General features: G+C 37.4%; 1 protein-coding gene across 1 annotated transcript; it reads left to right on the top strand.

Annotated features, from left to right (window-relative positions):
* Positions 1 to 802: 802 nt before the first annotated feature.
* Positions 803 to 13007, top strand: LOC135461310 (large ribosomal subunit protein mL39-like). Its single transcript, XM_064738335.1, has 10 exons — positions 803 to 970; positions 3736 to 3945; positions 4836 to 4975; positions 5529 to 5628; positions 6450 to 6511; positions 7262 to 7374; positions 7956 to 8103; positions 10381 to 10455; positions 12039 to 12086; positions 12572 to 13007. The coding sequence occupies exons 1-10, from the start codon at positions 916 to 918 to the stop codon at positions 12632 to 12634; spliced, it is 1014 nt and encodes a 337-aa protein (XP_064594405.1). The 5' UTR covers positions 803 to 915; the 3' UTR covers positions 12635 to 13007.
* Positions 13008 to 14386: the final 1379 nt, after the last annotated feature.

The raw sequence follows: 14386 nt of genomic DNA, 5'->3' as shown, positions 1-14386 counted from the left end.
AGGAGCGTGGTCAAGCAAATAAAAAATCCCCCCCCCCAAAGAAAACAACAACAAAAAAAACAGAAGAAGAACAACAATAAACACCCTGGTGTACCTGACCTATAATCCACAAAAACAATGGATTAAGAAAAATGGCAATTTATGAAATGATATGAAAATCTGCAAGGACAACACGTCGTACTGCGGACAACTATGGCCAAGTGGTAAAACCATCTAAATTGTGGCTGCAACATTATTATTTTTTTTATGTCTATCTCTCTCAAGGGGTTGGCTGTGCCTTATGGGGTGATGTTGCGCTATTTATTTTTTACGTTTTGTATGCGATGGGTAAAACTTTAAAGACTTCAAAAATAAGGAAAATTTTCAAAGGTTTAAAATGATTTTTTAAAGCTTCAACATTCATTTCAAAAGGCTTAACATTATTTTACTAAAAACAGACAAACTGTTTTTAAAGTTTTGAAAATAAGGAAAAACCATAAGGTACCCCGTAGTGCCTTTAAAGGTACATGCATGTAAGTAGAGGTATAACGCCGTAAACTTTAACTGTTTAAAACAACTCTCATATGGACATACAACACGCATTTGTAGGTGTTAAATTTGTTATTGATACAAATCCATGCGTTGACCAGTTTTCAGTTTGTATCAGATTTTTGTTTCTGTTTCTCGTGTTTTGATTTACACATAGCCATAAAGGTACATGTGTATCGACATCTTTAACCTCTCTTTAAACAGGCCGACCATGGTTATGTCCCTTTGTTCATGGGGCCTTTTTCTGTTTACGGTTATTCCTGTTGTAGAATGAAAAAGGGTGCACTTACAGTACAAAACTGCTGTGCGGCATGGTGTAGAAATGTAAAGTAATAGTTGTGAACTTACCGTAGCATATTTAATGAAATTGTTTATGACATTAAGAAAATGTCGTGTAAAACAGTATTCTCAGCTCAGTTAAGCTCCCTGTATCGTCATCATCGTAAGTATCCTTGCAGACGATGTTTAACACTGGTGTTAAGGCCGGTTACAAACTATACTGTTGTTGTTGTTGCTGTTGTATTATTTGACGGCCAAGCGTCTCGATGAAACATTAGGGGCCGGTTGTTCAGAAATGTATTTAAAGTTGAGCCAGGCTTAAATCTTGGTACCAGTCCAGTACTTTAGTCCAAACTAAGCTAAAGATAATACTGGGCTTAACCGCCAATAAGCCCCAAGTGGCTTCTTCAGCTCCTGTCTTTTTACAGGGCTGGGAGATAGCATAGCCACAGTGACAAACAGTGGTAAACCATACACAAGATTCACACAGTGTTTGATAAGTCCTTTCAAAACAATGGCAGTTGTGCAAAACTAGTGTCAGCTTTGGCTCTTACGTCTCAGCCTACCTGCATATGCAACATCCAAGGTATATTCCATTTGGTAAGAACATATGGGACCCAAATTCACCTCATATTCATCGCTAAAACAGCAACCTTTGTGCCTCCACCACAGTTATGGGTCTTGAAAAAGTTTTCGTTCCTAAATGTTGCATGAGCGTTAACCCTGTAAAAACCAGCATAATGAACACCTTGTTTAGAAATGGCCATGCCGAGAGGTAAGAGCCAAAGTTTAGACCAGTTTTGGAAAGCAGCCATTGTTTAGATAGGACATATCAGAGATGGCATGAATCGGTGTATGTTTTACCATTGGTTGCCTCTGTGGCTCTGCCAGTCCAGTAAAAAAGAGGAGTTAAAGTAGCCACCTGAGGCTAACCGCTAATACAGTTTTGAACAACTGGGCCCAGAAGAACATGTTTTTCCTTGGCCTGAAAGACTCCAACTCCTTTTCTTTTACTGGCCAAGCATCATTGGAGTCTCCACGCTTACAATGTTAATTTCATACTCGATGAAGGTCCAGGCCGATTGTCTTTGTTATAAAAATAAAACACCCGGTTTCCACACCCACTGCACCACCACCATATGTCTCTACTCGATTTCGAATATATTTATTGTAACCATAAAGGTTTCCAAGGTTTTCCAACTGTCGCCATGTTTGAGCAGCTACGTCCATGTCCTGCTTCATAGTTGTGTAATAGGAAGATGGCAGTTTTCACTGCAGGGTCTCCATCTCCTCAATTGAAAGCCTTGTTTCTAATCAACATAACCGCGCAATCCTCTGTAATGTCATGTGACGTGCTAGCAGGCCTTCCCACACAGTGGAAACGTAATTTTGCACACGGAACTCACCGAGGGATGAAGATGTTTGTAAATGACCAAGTGTGTTAAGTTGTACTGCTGACAGTTCTAACCATGTCACTTTATCTAGTATGTACAAGTTATCATGTTTGCTATGTTCTTCCAAATTGTATGAATTATCCCACAAAAACGATCCCACTTGAGAGTGTATTTATAGTCTGTGTTGTGTTACCTAAATATGTATGAGCTACTGCGGAAGCCACTCACTTATTTATAGCCTGACAGCTGATGATGTGTCTCATGGGAATCCCCAAGTCACATGACTGTGAGAACGGGCCACTTTGTGCCGTCTGATTTCTGTTTGAGTGTGGCTCTGTATTGCTTGGTATGTTAATACATTGTCAGATTAGTTGAGCCACACATGTGCAGCTATGTTTTTTTTTTTCCAGCGACTAAAAAACTGTCACTTTATTCTCTTTTTGTTAACATCCTAGCCTGCCTAAATTACATCCATCATAAGGTTTAACTTCTGTAAACAAAGACTTGTAAGCATGTTAAGCCAAAAGGGTACAAATCCAAAATGTATTTGTTTTTATTTATGAGTGTTGGGGCTGTTGCTGTTAGTAGCATTGTTTAGACATTCATTTGAGGATTACAATCTTCGAGGAGATTATACTCCTGTTAGAGTCACATATGTTGTAAAAATGTTGGAGTACAATGAAATAAAACAACAGCTGAAAACGTGAAAGCGCCATCATTTTGGATGAAATTAACAAGAGTTAATTTAGCTATGAGAGCTACAGGTACACATTTAGTATGCACATGATGCCAAGAATTTGTTCTTTCCAAACCTGTTGAGTTCATCACGATCAAGATGCGAGTTCTCCTGTAATTACCATTTATATATACCTTGATACCTGAGTCTTCTAGCTGGATTTTAGGCCGTGCTTGTCATAACCCTTGAAGGAGGATATTGTGCGCTCCGTTTCTTCAAATAAAAGCGACACTTGTATTCAAGTAATTGCCTAAAAGAGAAATGCCAAGACAGCCATTGTGATATATCAAAGTTACTCTTGGTTACGTGAGAAAACAGAGACGGAAGTACATGCACCTGTCCCCTCAGTATAATGCTGTTGTTGGGTGACAGATCTGCCTACCTTGTTATAAGTGAAGAGTAACTGTGTTATATGAACATTGTTAGCCACTGATAGCCGTCCACTTGTATAAGACAGGAACGGACCCAGTTAGATGCTGAATGTTAAATGTAAGCTAAATCAGCATTATAATATGATGGCTCCCATTGAATGATAACATCATAACCAAACCTCTGGATGAAAACCATATACCGAATATGAATGCTTGTTTCACTAAGACTTCTGAAAGTATGTACAGATGTATGCAACAAGAGCTTGGTGAAAAGTTTACAGACACATTTTGTGACCATGTTGTATTGAATCGTGATATAATGGGAAAAAATTGTGATTTTGACGTCTTGGTTTTTGAATTTTTTATGATGTTTAGTTTTCATGCTTCTCTTATCCTTCACGTTTTATCCTTTATTCTTTGCTTGTAGGGTGTATATTCCAGCAACACCGACTTTACAGAAAACTAACAAATTCAGAAGTTAGAAAGAAAAGAAATGAACTTTTTGGTGAAGAAAAGAAAAGGCAGATGGGCCTTATTAAGAGAGTTGAGAAGATTAAAGTGGAATACAAAGGCACGCCAGAAGACTGTACTCTCATTATGAACAAAGACTTGTCAACTCCATTTAACTGTGCTATGCGTAAGTATAAGTGTTCACATAACTACCTATGTATTCATTAAACTTTCAATATAAATTTAAAAATTTATTTTATTTTTTAAAATTTAAAAAAAGTTTATTTTTTTTTTACGCAGTGTAAATAGTACTCTTGATATGAATCTGCAGCCAAACACTGCCTAGTGTGGAAAATTCAAATTTTCAATCCCTATCATTCTGCCACTATTGAACGAAATCAGTGTTTAATTGGAGGAGTTGAGTTGTTTTAGTTGGTGGGGGGTGGGTTGGGGGTGGGGTATTTATTTGATTGCTGTTTTAATGCTATATTCATTAATGGCTCATTCAAAAAAGTGGAATGGAAAACTGAGTGCCCAAGATAAACCACTGACCTGGGCCTTTGTGACAGAGATCTTAGAGTGACCTGAAAGTGTTGTGTGGGGAGATGGGGGAGGTGTTCTTGTGATTTCAATTTTTTTAAACACTGTGGTTGTTGTCAGTGTCCCATCATCTTGGTATCTCCTGGGCAGTTTACCTCAAGTTCACCAAACTTACGCCACACTTTGCACATTGTCACGAGGAAGATCTAATGATTTTCAGTGGCCTTTTCCTACGTTTTCAAGGTGATTGGGATCATTAAAGATAAATTTTATGCAAGGCTTTTGTAGACTATGCCTTTGAAAGGAACTGTTACTGGATTGGCTGCAACCATTTAGCTGGTGTGTCAAGTACCTGGAAAAGTACTGCACTTTTCAAATATTAGTGAAGTTTAGTTACAAGCTCACAGATGTATAATAGTGATTGCCATTGTTCAAACAGGCAGTACATTTCTATACATATGTTACATTGAAACAGCTCTTCAGTTCTGTTAATCCGAGAATGAATAATTTTCATTTCTTTCATGGTTTGTTTGACAGACATACAAGAGTTGCTGATGAGTCGCTCCGCCTTGGCGCTTGTTAATGGTCAGCCATGGGACTTGCACAGGCCTCTCACAGAAGACTGTCAGCTAAAGTTTCTCCACTTTAAAGACGAAGATCCCGCGGCAGCTAATTCAGTATGTACATGTATTTGTTGCTACTCAGTTTTCATGTTAATACATACTGCATTACAGTTGTGTATTGTAATATTTTATTGTGTGCGGATTGGCTGTAATTTCATGTCTGTGGATGAATGTACAGTGTGGCAGCACTATGATGACTTCTGGATTGGGACTCTCCTGCCTCAAAGATTCATTGGTATGATGGAGTTGTTCATTAAAGAGTTTGGCAGTTCCTAGGTGTCTGATTTCATGTCAGTTTTTACTTTTATGCATTTGTCACTGGGCTTGCTTTTCACTATTAAGTTTCACTCAAAATCAAACAACCAGTGCAAAAATGTAAAAAAATAATTTATGATAATTAAATACATGTATTAGAACTTGATGGTAATACTGATGGATATGGAAGTTCTTGATGGTTGTGTTTAGTGAAATACTTTCTCATGACATCGTCTACAGATTAAAAAAAAAAGATCCCTCTGAGGTAGTACATGATTACAGAAAAGTGCTTTTTGCATATTATTTTACAGTAACAAAAGGCTTAGTAAAAATGTCCTGTTTTGTATTATAGGCTTTCTGGAGAACTTGTTCTTTTATCCTGGGGCATATACTGGAAACAGCTTTCAGAGAACAACACTATATTGAATTGTGCAGTTTTCCACCACCAAACAGTAAGTACATTTTCAGAATTTTTCTCTTATTTTATCCCAATGGAAGGATAAAAAAAAATGCATATTGCGAATATACTCAGTCCATTATGGCTAAAATTCTGTCAAAAATGCAACAAACATATGCAAAAAAAGTGCATATCGCAAATATGCTCAGCCCATTATGGTTAAATCCTGTCAAAAATACAATAAGCATATGCAAAAAAATTCATACCACAAATACACTCAGTTCATTATGGCTAAAATTCTGTCAAAAATGCAATAAACATATGGAAAAAAATGCATATTGTGCATACACTCAGCCCATTATGGTTAAGCTCTGTCAAAAATACAATAAGCATATGCAAAAAAATTCATACCACAAATACACTCAGTTCATTATGGCTAAAATTCTGTCAAAAATACAATAAGCATATGCAAAAAAAATACATATATCACAAACATACTCAGTTCATTTTGGCTAAAATTCTGTCAGAAGTACAGTAAGCATATGCCATAATCATCCTTTCAGGAATCTCACACGTTCACACAGGTTTAGGCCAGATAAGGTGAAGATTCTCACAAACTGACGTGGCTAAAGATGCGATTTTACGATAGCCGTTCACTTGTGCCATTGAGCAGAGAAACGAGATTATGCAATATGTATATTCAGCATAGCAGGTACCATAAAATCACATTAATAGCTGCATCAGTTTGCGAGATTCCCCCACCTTGTCTCATTCAGACCTATGTAAACTCACTTAGACTGAAATGCTGATTGACCTTGTGAATATAACCAAGTATGAATTATTTTGTTTTTGTTGTTGTTGTTTTTTTTTCCCCAGTACACAGTGGTAGCTTTGTCCATGATGTTGACATAAAGATGGGTGACTGGAAACCCTCAACAGTATGTATTCACGAGGTTTACATTTATAATTCATCTATACATGAACAGGCTATGGTTAGAGCATCTGTCTCAAAGTTGGGAGGCCCGGGATCAAACCCAGGTTGGATCATTCCGAAGACTTTAAAAATTGTACTTGTTGCTGACTCGCTTTTGCTCAGCACTGAAAGGTTAGAGCAAGGAAACAGGACTGGTTGGCCGGGTGTCGAGGTGCCATATCTGTTGTCATGATACTTTAGTGGAGGCAGCACTTTGGTGGCATGGACTCGCCCTGCCACAAAGAGACACAGTATATATACACACACCTGATTACTCCTTGTCATCTTATGACTGAAAAATTGTTAAATGCGATGTTAAACCCCAAGAATTCATTCAGTACACCAACATTTTTACAGGATGATATGGATTTAATGCTGTTCTTGCAAGCATTATATAGCTGTGGCATTTGACAGGTCTTACAAATGGCTGTGCTGAAATATTACAAATGAAGTTACCAGGGCAGGTGTTTATCATTGAAACTGATCAAACTGATAATAGCTTAGAGTGTGGGAAACTGAATACATGTACAGTGTCTTTGATTTTGGTTTCAAACAATTGTTTTTCAATGTTGTTAGTGCTTATAGAATACTAAGTCTTAGAAACTAGACAATCGTTTCCAAACAGGCATTTTAAGCTTTTATTAAATGTTAAATATTTAATATTTAGGTTTATGCTTGTTTGGCTTAACTGAATGGAAACTGATGTTTGTTTCAGTCGGAGTTGAGATGTATGGGAATGATTGGCAGAAAGCTGCGCTTTGAAGACCTGAAATTTGAAAGGCTGGAGATTGATGCAAAGTTAGCAGAAAAAATGTTTGAAGACAATAGGTTTGTAACTTTGTTGGACTTTCCGTGTGAATTTTTCAATCTTGCTACATGTCTTGTGAATTATAAGTTACAAATCTTATTTAAAATTAAGTTTCAGGTTGATTTGCTGTTTTAAAAAATATCATTAACTGGACTTCTTTAACACTCAACATTTTGTTCATTTTTCATGATAATTTCCGTTGATTGTTCAAGATTTGACTAAAAAGTGCATTTTTACAGAAAAATACAGGTTTTAAAATATAACATTTGTTGCTGAGGCTCACATTTTTCCAGTAAGCGATCACCCTGCCTTCACAACAAACCTTACGGTCAATAGAACTCTCAGAATCCGGCTAAACAAGCAACTTATCTATGGACAAAATTTTATTTCAAATACAGAGGCTATGTAATTTTTGTCTATAAAACATACACACTTTTATTCCTATCTGGTAGGAGACTGGCAAAATATGTGTTTATTCTTTAGTATGAAATGAAGCATAATGCATTATGTCGGGGGTCGAGTTTGTTGAAAATTGGCATATGTATAGTAGATGCCATGGATTTGTGAGAGCATTGTTTTTTTTTTTTTTTGTTTGCTTCAGGTTTAAGAAGGTTCAAATACCTCATATAGCGAGCCTGTCAAAATCAGGCAGCTCAGTCACAGTGTACAAGATGGGAGAGCACATAGACATATCAAGGGGACCTCTCATCTCAAGCACACATCTGATTGGGCGATATGATTTAGTAGCGGTAAGTAATGTGACAGTGTATTCATGATTCAGCTACATTCAGCCTGGCACGTAGAATAAAACGTTCGGAAGGTTGTACAAAAGGTTTACATGCGTATTCAGTCATGCATGTATATTTATTTATTTATTTATTCATTTATTTATTTGATTGGTGTTTCAAATATATTTTTTCACTTATACGATGGCGACCAGCATTATGGTGGGAGGAAACCGGGCAGAGCCCGGAGGAAACCCACAACCATCCGCAGGTTGCTGACAGACCTACATGTATATTTACAGTGATTTAGGTGTTGTTTCATTCCATCTTCCTGTCAGTAAGTTTGATCCTGCGCTGTAGGCTTCGTAATCACCCTTGTTTAACTGTGTATAAATGGTTTCTTCAGATTTTTGGGACACTTAGTCTGCTCTTTTTAACCAATATACAATATTCAACTGTGGTAGGAATATTTAGTTTCTTTTTTGTGACTTGGTTAGACCATCTATTGAACAACATACTCATACCTTAACTTTTCCAAAAAGCTGTGGAAAGAAATGTGTAATATTCTGCTTTCAGCACTACTAATATCTGTCATAAAAATTAGAAGAATTAGGGTAGTAAAAGTCTTCAAAAGCCTATTCTTCCAACAGCCAATGGCATTGTGGCCCACACACTTCTTCCAGGGCATTTTCAGCCAATTATTGATCGTCCCTTATAACTGCGTATTTCCTTGTTTCAAAGCAAATGCATGCATGTTCGGATCCAGTTTATTTTCATCATTATACACCAGCAATAAGCAGTATTGTGAATGCTAATCCATGTGCAGACAGAGGAAAGTCACCGTGCTATCAAACAGTGCTGGTGATAGCCATAGCGATTGGATAGCTGATGTAGCATATGTTGTTGTTGTGTCACTAGTTTATGTCAAACCTATTTTACATCAAAATGACAGACCCCCTCCCTCCTCTTCCATTATCCTTAACATGTTGATGTGCAGGAATGTTATATTTTTTGTGCTTGCACTTCTACACACCACATACCTCTCACTACAACCACATCCCATCTTGTTGTTTTGAACCCCTGTCAGTGTCGTTAACTAAGGTGCCTGTTGACCTTTGTAAAGTGGACCCTGATTGGACCATGAATCATGCATATTTATGAAGGAAAGTTCAGGGCATTGAAGAGTTAAAATGGCTCAATGATTAAAAGTAAATGATATGAGATATCATTATCTTGATTAAATGAAGAAACAATACTTAAGCCATATAATTGTTATGGAGTGTTTATGACACATGTGGGTCTTAGAGTTGGGCGGATAAACCATGGGACGTCTCTGTGATAGAGCATTGTAACTCTTGGTTGTAAAGCACAATTCAGTACATTCTGTGCAGTTTTATGTGAATTTGATTGATACTTGAAACCTTACATTGAACTGCGCTGAATCCTATATTCAGCGGTATATTGACAGTATGTGTAACAAAGAAGCTCTGGCATAAATCATGTACTTTTATTGACCGTCTGCCGTTAAATCCATTCTGTGCATACACACATACATGTTCCAGTGCACGCTTCAAACGGCTATCTGGCTTATACTTGCCTGAGACAGAATTTTTGAGATTTTCCCAGCTACAAACGATTTACAGTACTTGTAGTACAGCTTAGGTGATCTTGAAGTTTGTTGACCGCCTGCTGTCTACTGTATATTATACACCCTGACCTCTGATGGCAAGTGAAAATTTGTATGTTGCAGGTTGAAAAGTTTCACATATCCATGCAGTTTACTTCGAGCGTTCTCGTTTTTCTGCCCTTGAAGTTGAAGGTTGTACTTTAAGTGAAATATTCTGGAGAAAGGCACTGAACACCAATGTATATAAAACAGTAGTTGATACTAGTACTCTTGTATGTTGTGGCTGTCTTAAATTTTTGCTGGGGGCCACCATGGCCAAGTGGTTAGCACAATGACCCAGGAATCTCTCACTAATGCTGTCGCTGTGAAATCAAACCCAGCTTACACTGACTTCCTTTCCGGTTGTTTGCCAGAAACCTGCAGACGGGTGTGGGTTTTCCCTTGGCTCTTCTCAGTTTCCTCCCATCAAAATGCTGGCCACCGTCATATAAGTGAAATATTCTTGACTGCGATGTAAAATTCCAGTTAAATAAATGAACAAATAAATAAATTTGTTCTGATTACAGATCATTTTTCTGATTTTACTCTAATATGGATGTTTTGTAACCAGTTTTTGTCAAATTGGAATATATATACTGATGTCCATGTTTTATTTTGCATCCTCTATTTTTTAGGTGCATAACATAGAAAGTCCAGAATTTGGTCCCTTGAAGAGATTCCAAGGTCTTGGATTGCCAACTCAACTACACGTAAGTAAACAGACACATGTATGTCTCAAAGACGGCATTTATGTTGTGTGAAAGTTTTAATGCTATGTTTCTACACTCCAGAGCCTGGAATAAACGTGAAATATCTGGGGGACCTCTGTGTGGCCGAGGTGATTAGCGATGCCAGTGCGTGGCAGTAACCCAGGAGAATCTCAACAATGCGGTCGCTGGAAATTCAGCTCATGCTGGCTTCCATTATATCATGGGAAGGCCTGTCAGCAGCCTGCAGTTCGCTGGTTTCCTCCGGGCCCTGCCCACTTTCATCTCACAATAATGCTGGCCGCCGTCGTATAAGTGAAATATTCTTGTATTGTGTAAAACAGAAATCAGATGAATAAATAAATGAAATATCTTGTTTCACAGTTGGCAAAATAAAGTTACTGGTTGAGGGTTCCAAAGTTAACTTCATGAAAACATCAAGTTTATTTTAACACACCACATTTTACTGACTACCAGAATAAGGTCAGAATATTTGTAAAAAAGTTTAAAAAGGTTTGGTACTGGTAAAAAAAAAAGTTCATCAGCTTAAGCACAGTTCTTTTGATTTCAAAACCTCCCAAGATAAGCTGGTCCAGTCCACTGAAATGTTATAGGTTTCCTCTCATGTCGTATTATTTTCAGCCATACAGTATCACCTTTTCTTTGAATCTTGCCATCATTTTAATGTAGCGATAAAACAGTTTTGATCAAAACATAACTTGTTCAAAGTAACATGTACATGTATGTGTAGCAGGTATGAGCATTTTGCCAACCATCTATATTTTAAATTGTGGGTGATATACTGTAACTTTTCAACCTTTTTGCATGTTTGAAAAGTGTTTATTCTAGCATATTGTGAAGGCATTATTCTGTGTTGATTGATAAAATTATATGTTTTGTGGAGCCCTGAAACTGGCCAATCCAAACTGTGTGGTTTTGTCTCTAAAGTGAAACTGAAAACGTGAATAAATAGCACTGAAAGTTGATCTTTTATTTGCGAAAAGGTTGAGCAATTAGGGTATATACAGTCAAATCAGATTTGGTGACAGCATTTTTGACTACGTAAATTTGACTTAGGCTATAGAATATTACATATGGGTACAACTAGTCCAGGGTCAATTTTGGGTCAGGTCACACCTAAAACCATGAAAGATGAAGTTGTAACTTTCTCTCTTGGCATTCAGCATGAAGGTGATAGTGCAACGACTGGTTGACCCGTATCAGTGTAATTGCTCGGGCAGGGCAACTTACTTGCCTTCAGTAAGGCATCTCAGTGAAGCAGCACTAGACAAAAGAGCAGTGGAAATCTGCCCTACCACAAGGAGGCACATTACATGCGCTCTAAGGATTCCTTCGTTGTCATATGACGACGAAAAATTGTTAAGTATGACGTTAAACCCCAAGCACTCACTCACTCCAGTGAGGTCACCATTAGACATTCAGAGCAAACCTGACAATCTGTTATGTCATTACATAGTTAAAAACCTATTAAATGAAAGATTTTAAGCGAGTTTGCCATCAAACGCCATTCAAGCAAACATTGAAAGGTAGTATTGCTACACGTCTTTTTTTCCCTGTTTTTCTAGATGCACTACTGGACTTATGAATCATTACACAACAGAGCAGCTAAATTGGTAAGTGTATATAGACTTGGTAAGTGCATATAGACTTGGTAAGTGCATATTGACTTGGTAAGTGCATATTGACTTGGTAAGTGCATATAGACTTGGTAAGTGCATATAGACTTGGTAAGTGCATATAGACTTGGTAAGTGCATATAGACAAAATTAATGATGTATATTTAGCACACTGTCCCTATTACCAGAAGAGTATGTCCAACCAATACTTGCTTCTATGGAGCAAAACTTATTCAAATGCTGTTTATTGCACTTCAGGTGATCCATGTTGCTCCAAACAGTTGTAAGCAGTAGATAAACATAATATGTACAAGAAAAAAATTATTACTCTTTTTAAATGTTGCTCTCTTTATGCTATTTTTGTCTTTTCATACAGGTCATGTTAAATTCATAGCTTCATTCAGTTGTGTGCATTGAATTTTTAAATTAATTTTTCTCTTTCCATCTTTGTCTTATTAGGTAAATTTGTTCATATTTTTCAGAACATGTCTCCAGTGCCTACCATCAGGATTCTTCCAGCCAAGAAAGCTGTCAATGGCGATTGAAAACCCTGAAACACCCAAAATTATTTCAAGATTTTAAAGTTGTCAGCCATTGTTACTTCCTGGGGCCCTAAAGCCTAGTAATCTACAAATAATATTGGATGTTTAAGTGTCTGATTTATCGGAATACCGATTTCTTCATGCGCTGTATGAGAAATGGAAGAAGTATTTGAGACTAACAGTTTGGGTAAAAATTATGCTGTTTTGATGATAAATAACTGGAGCCTAAGACTGAGCCAGTTTTCTGAATGCCCTGCAGAATACCTGTGAAATAGACTTGGGATTTGTAATACATATATGTAATTAAGATAGAATCATAAGTCTGAGGCTTATAACTTATATTCTGTATTACATTGCTGGAGTGCTGATAAATACTTTTTACAGAAAACAAATTACTTGGAGTCTCTTTTTATTTCATTTGATCCGCCACTATCTTCCATACCCAAATGTGGATACCACTTCAATGTTTGATGTGTACAAGAGTGTGATAAACATTATGTGGGTCAAGGACAATCCCATCAGAATATCAAACCTACCCTAAATTCTCTACAAATCTGGCCAGTGGTGTATAACATAGTATGAAAATTAAAGGCATATTTGACAACATTTGGAACACTTGGGAGTCCTGACAGAAATCATAACAGTCTTCTAAATGTATGTTAATGCATATACTATGGAGATGGTCGAATTTCTTGAGGATTTAGAGTAGTTTTACAGCACATTGCATGCATATATTATGCGAACACAGAACAACATTAATATCCTTCTCGAAACTTTCGGGCATATAGAGGGGTTGCATGACCCACTTTTGGTAGCCATATTGGAGTACTATGTGCTGCTATACCAGCTCATGTTTACAGGACTGGCTGTCTTGTTCTACTAGTGTTATGATGCCATGTATAGTGCCTCTATAATAACAGAACCTTCAGTACACTGTTAATGCAGGTCAAACTTTGCTTGGGTGCTGGATGATGCAAAACAAATCTGTAAGATACCACTGTCAGTAAAGTGGATCAAGGAGCTGTCGGCAAGTTTTCTGTTAGTCCTCTTACTATAGGACGATTCACACGATTCAGGTATACGTACCATACAACCAATATTGTAACTGTCATGCATTTTCATCTTTGTCAGGATATGACTGTCAAGTCAGATATATTAAAAAGTCATGTCATATTGGACTTCACCTCAAAATAAAGACAAGCAGCCGATGGCGCTGTGGTTGAGGCTCTTGCCATTCAGTGGCTACAACTCACACGGTACAGTCCTCTGTGGTGTCGTGGTTAGTGTGCTAGTGCAGCACAGTCACCCAGAAGCCTCTCGCTAATGCGAATGCTGCGAGTTCAATTCCAGTTTATGCTAGTTCCCACCCTGGTCGTACATGGGAAGGTCTGCCATGGGAAGAACTTTCATGTTCTCATTTTACCTTGAACTTTGTTGAAGACAACTTGTTGTGCATATCCGTATGTCACACATGGAAATGACTTAGACATAAACCATGCAGCCCAGTTTTCTCCATCCATGAAGCTTATTATCATTGTGGAAGTGAAAAATTCTTCATTATGGTGTTCAGCAACAATCAGTCGCAATAAATTTTCAAATTTAGGATCAAATTGCAACTCAAATGCTTTGACGTCATACTTAACAATTTTTTCAGTCAAATGATGACGAAGGAATCCTTATGTTCATGTAATGTGCCTCCTTGTTGCAAGGTGGATTTCCACTGCTCTTTTATCTAGTGCTGCTTCACTGAGACGA

The sequence above is a fragment of the Liolophura sinensis genome, chromosome 1 (assembly GCF_032854445.1).
Source record: "Liolophura sinensis isolate JHLJ2023 chromosome 1, CUHK_Ljap_v2, whole genome shotgun sequence".
Classification (NCBI taxonomy): Eukaryota; Metazoa; Mollusca; class Polyplacophora; order Chitonida; family Chitonidae; genus Liolophura; species Liolophura sinensis.
This window is presented reverse-complemented; position numbering and strand designations above follow the sequence as displayed.

Excerpts from the sequence above, each read along its gene's own strand:
- LOC135461310 (XM_064738335.1), top strand. The coding sequence starts at position 916 with ATGTCGTGTAAAACAGTATTCTCAGCTCAGTTAAGCTCCCTGTATCGT. Across the intron at positions 5,629-6,449 it reads CAGTTTTCCACCACCAAACA|TACACAGTGGTAGCTTTGTC; the intron begins GTAAGTACATTT and ends TTTTTTCCCCAG. Across the intron at positions 6,512-7,261 it reads GTGACTGGAAACCCTCAACA|TCGGAGTTGAGATGTATGGG; the intron begins GTATGTATTCAC and ends TGTTTGTTTCAG.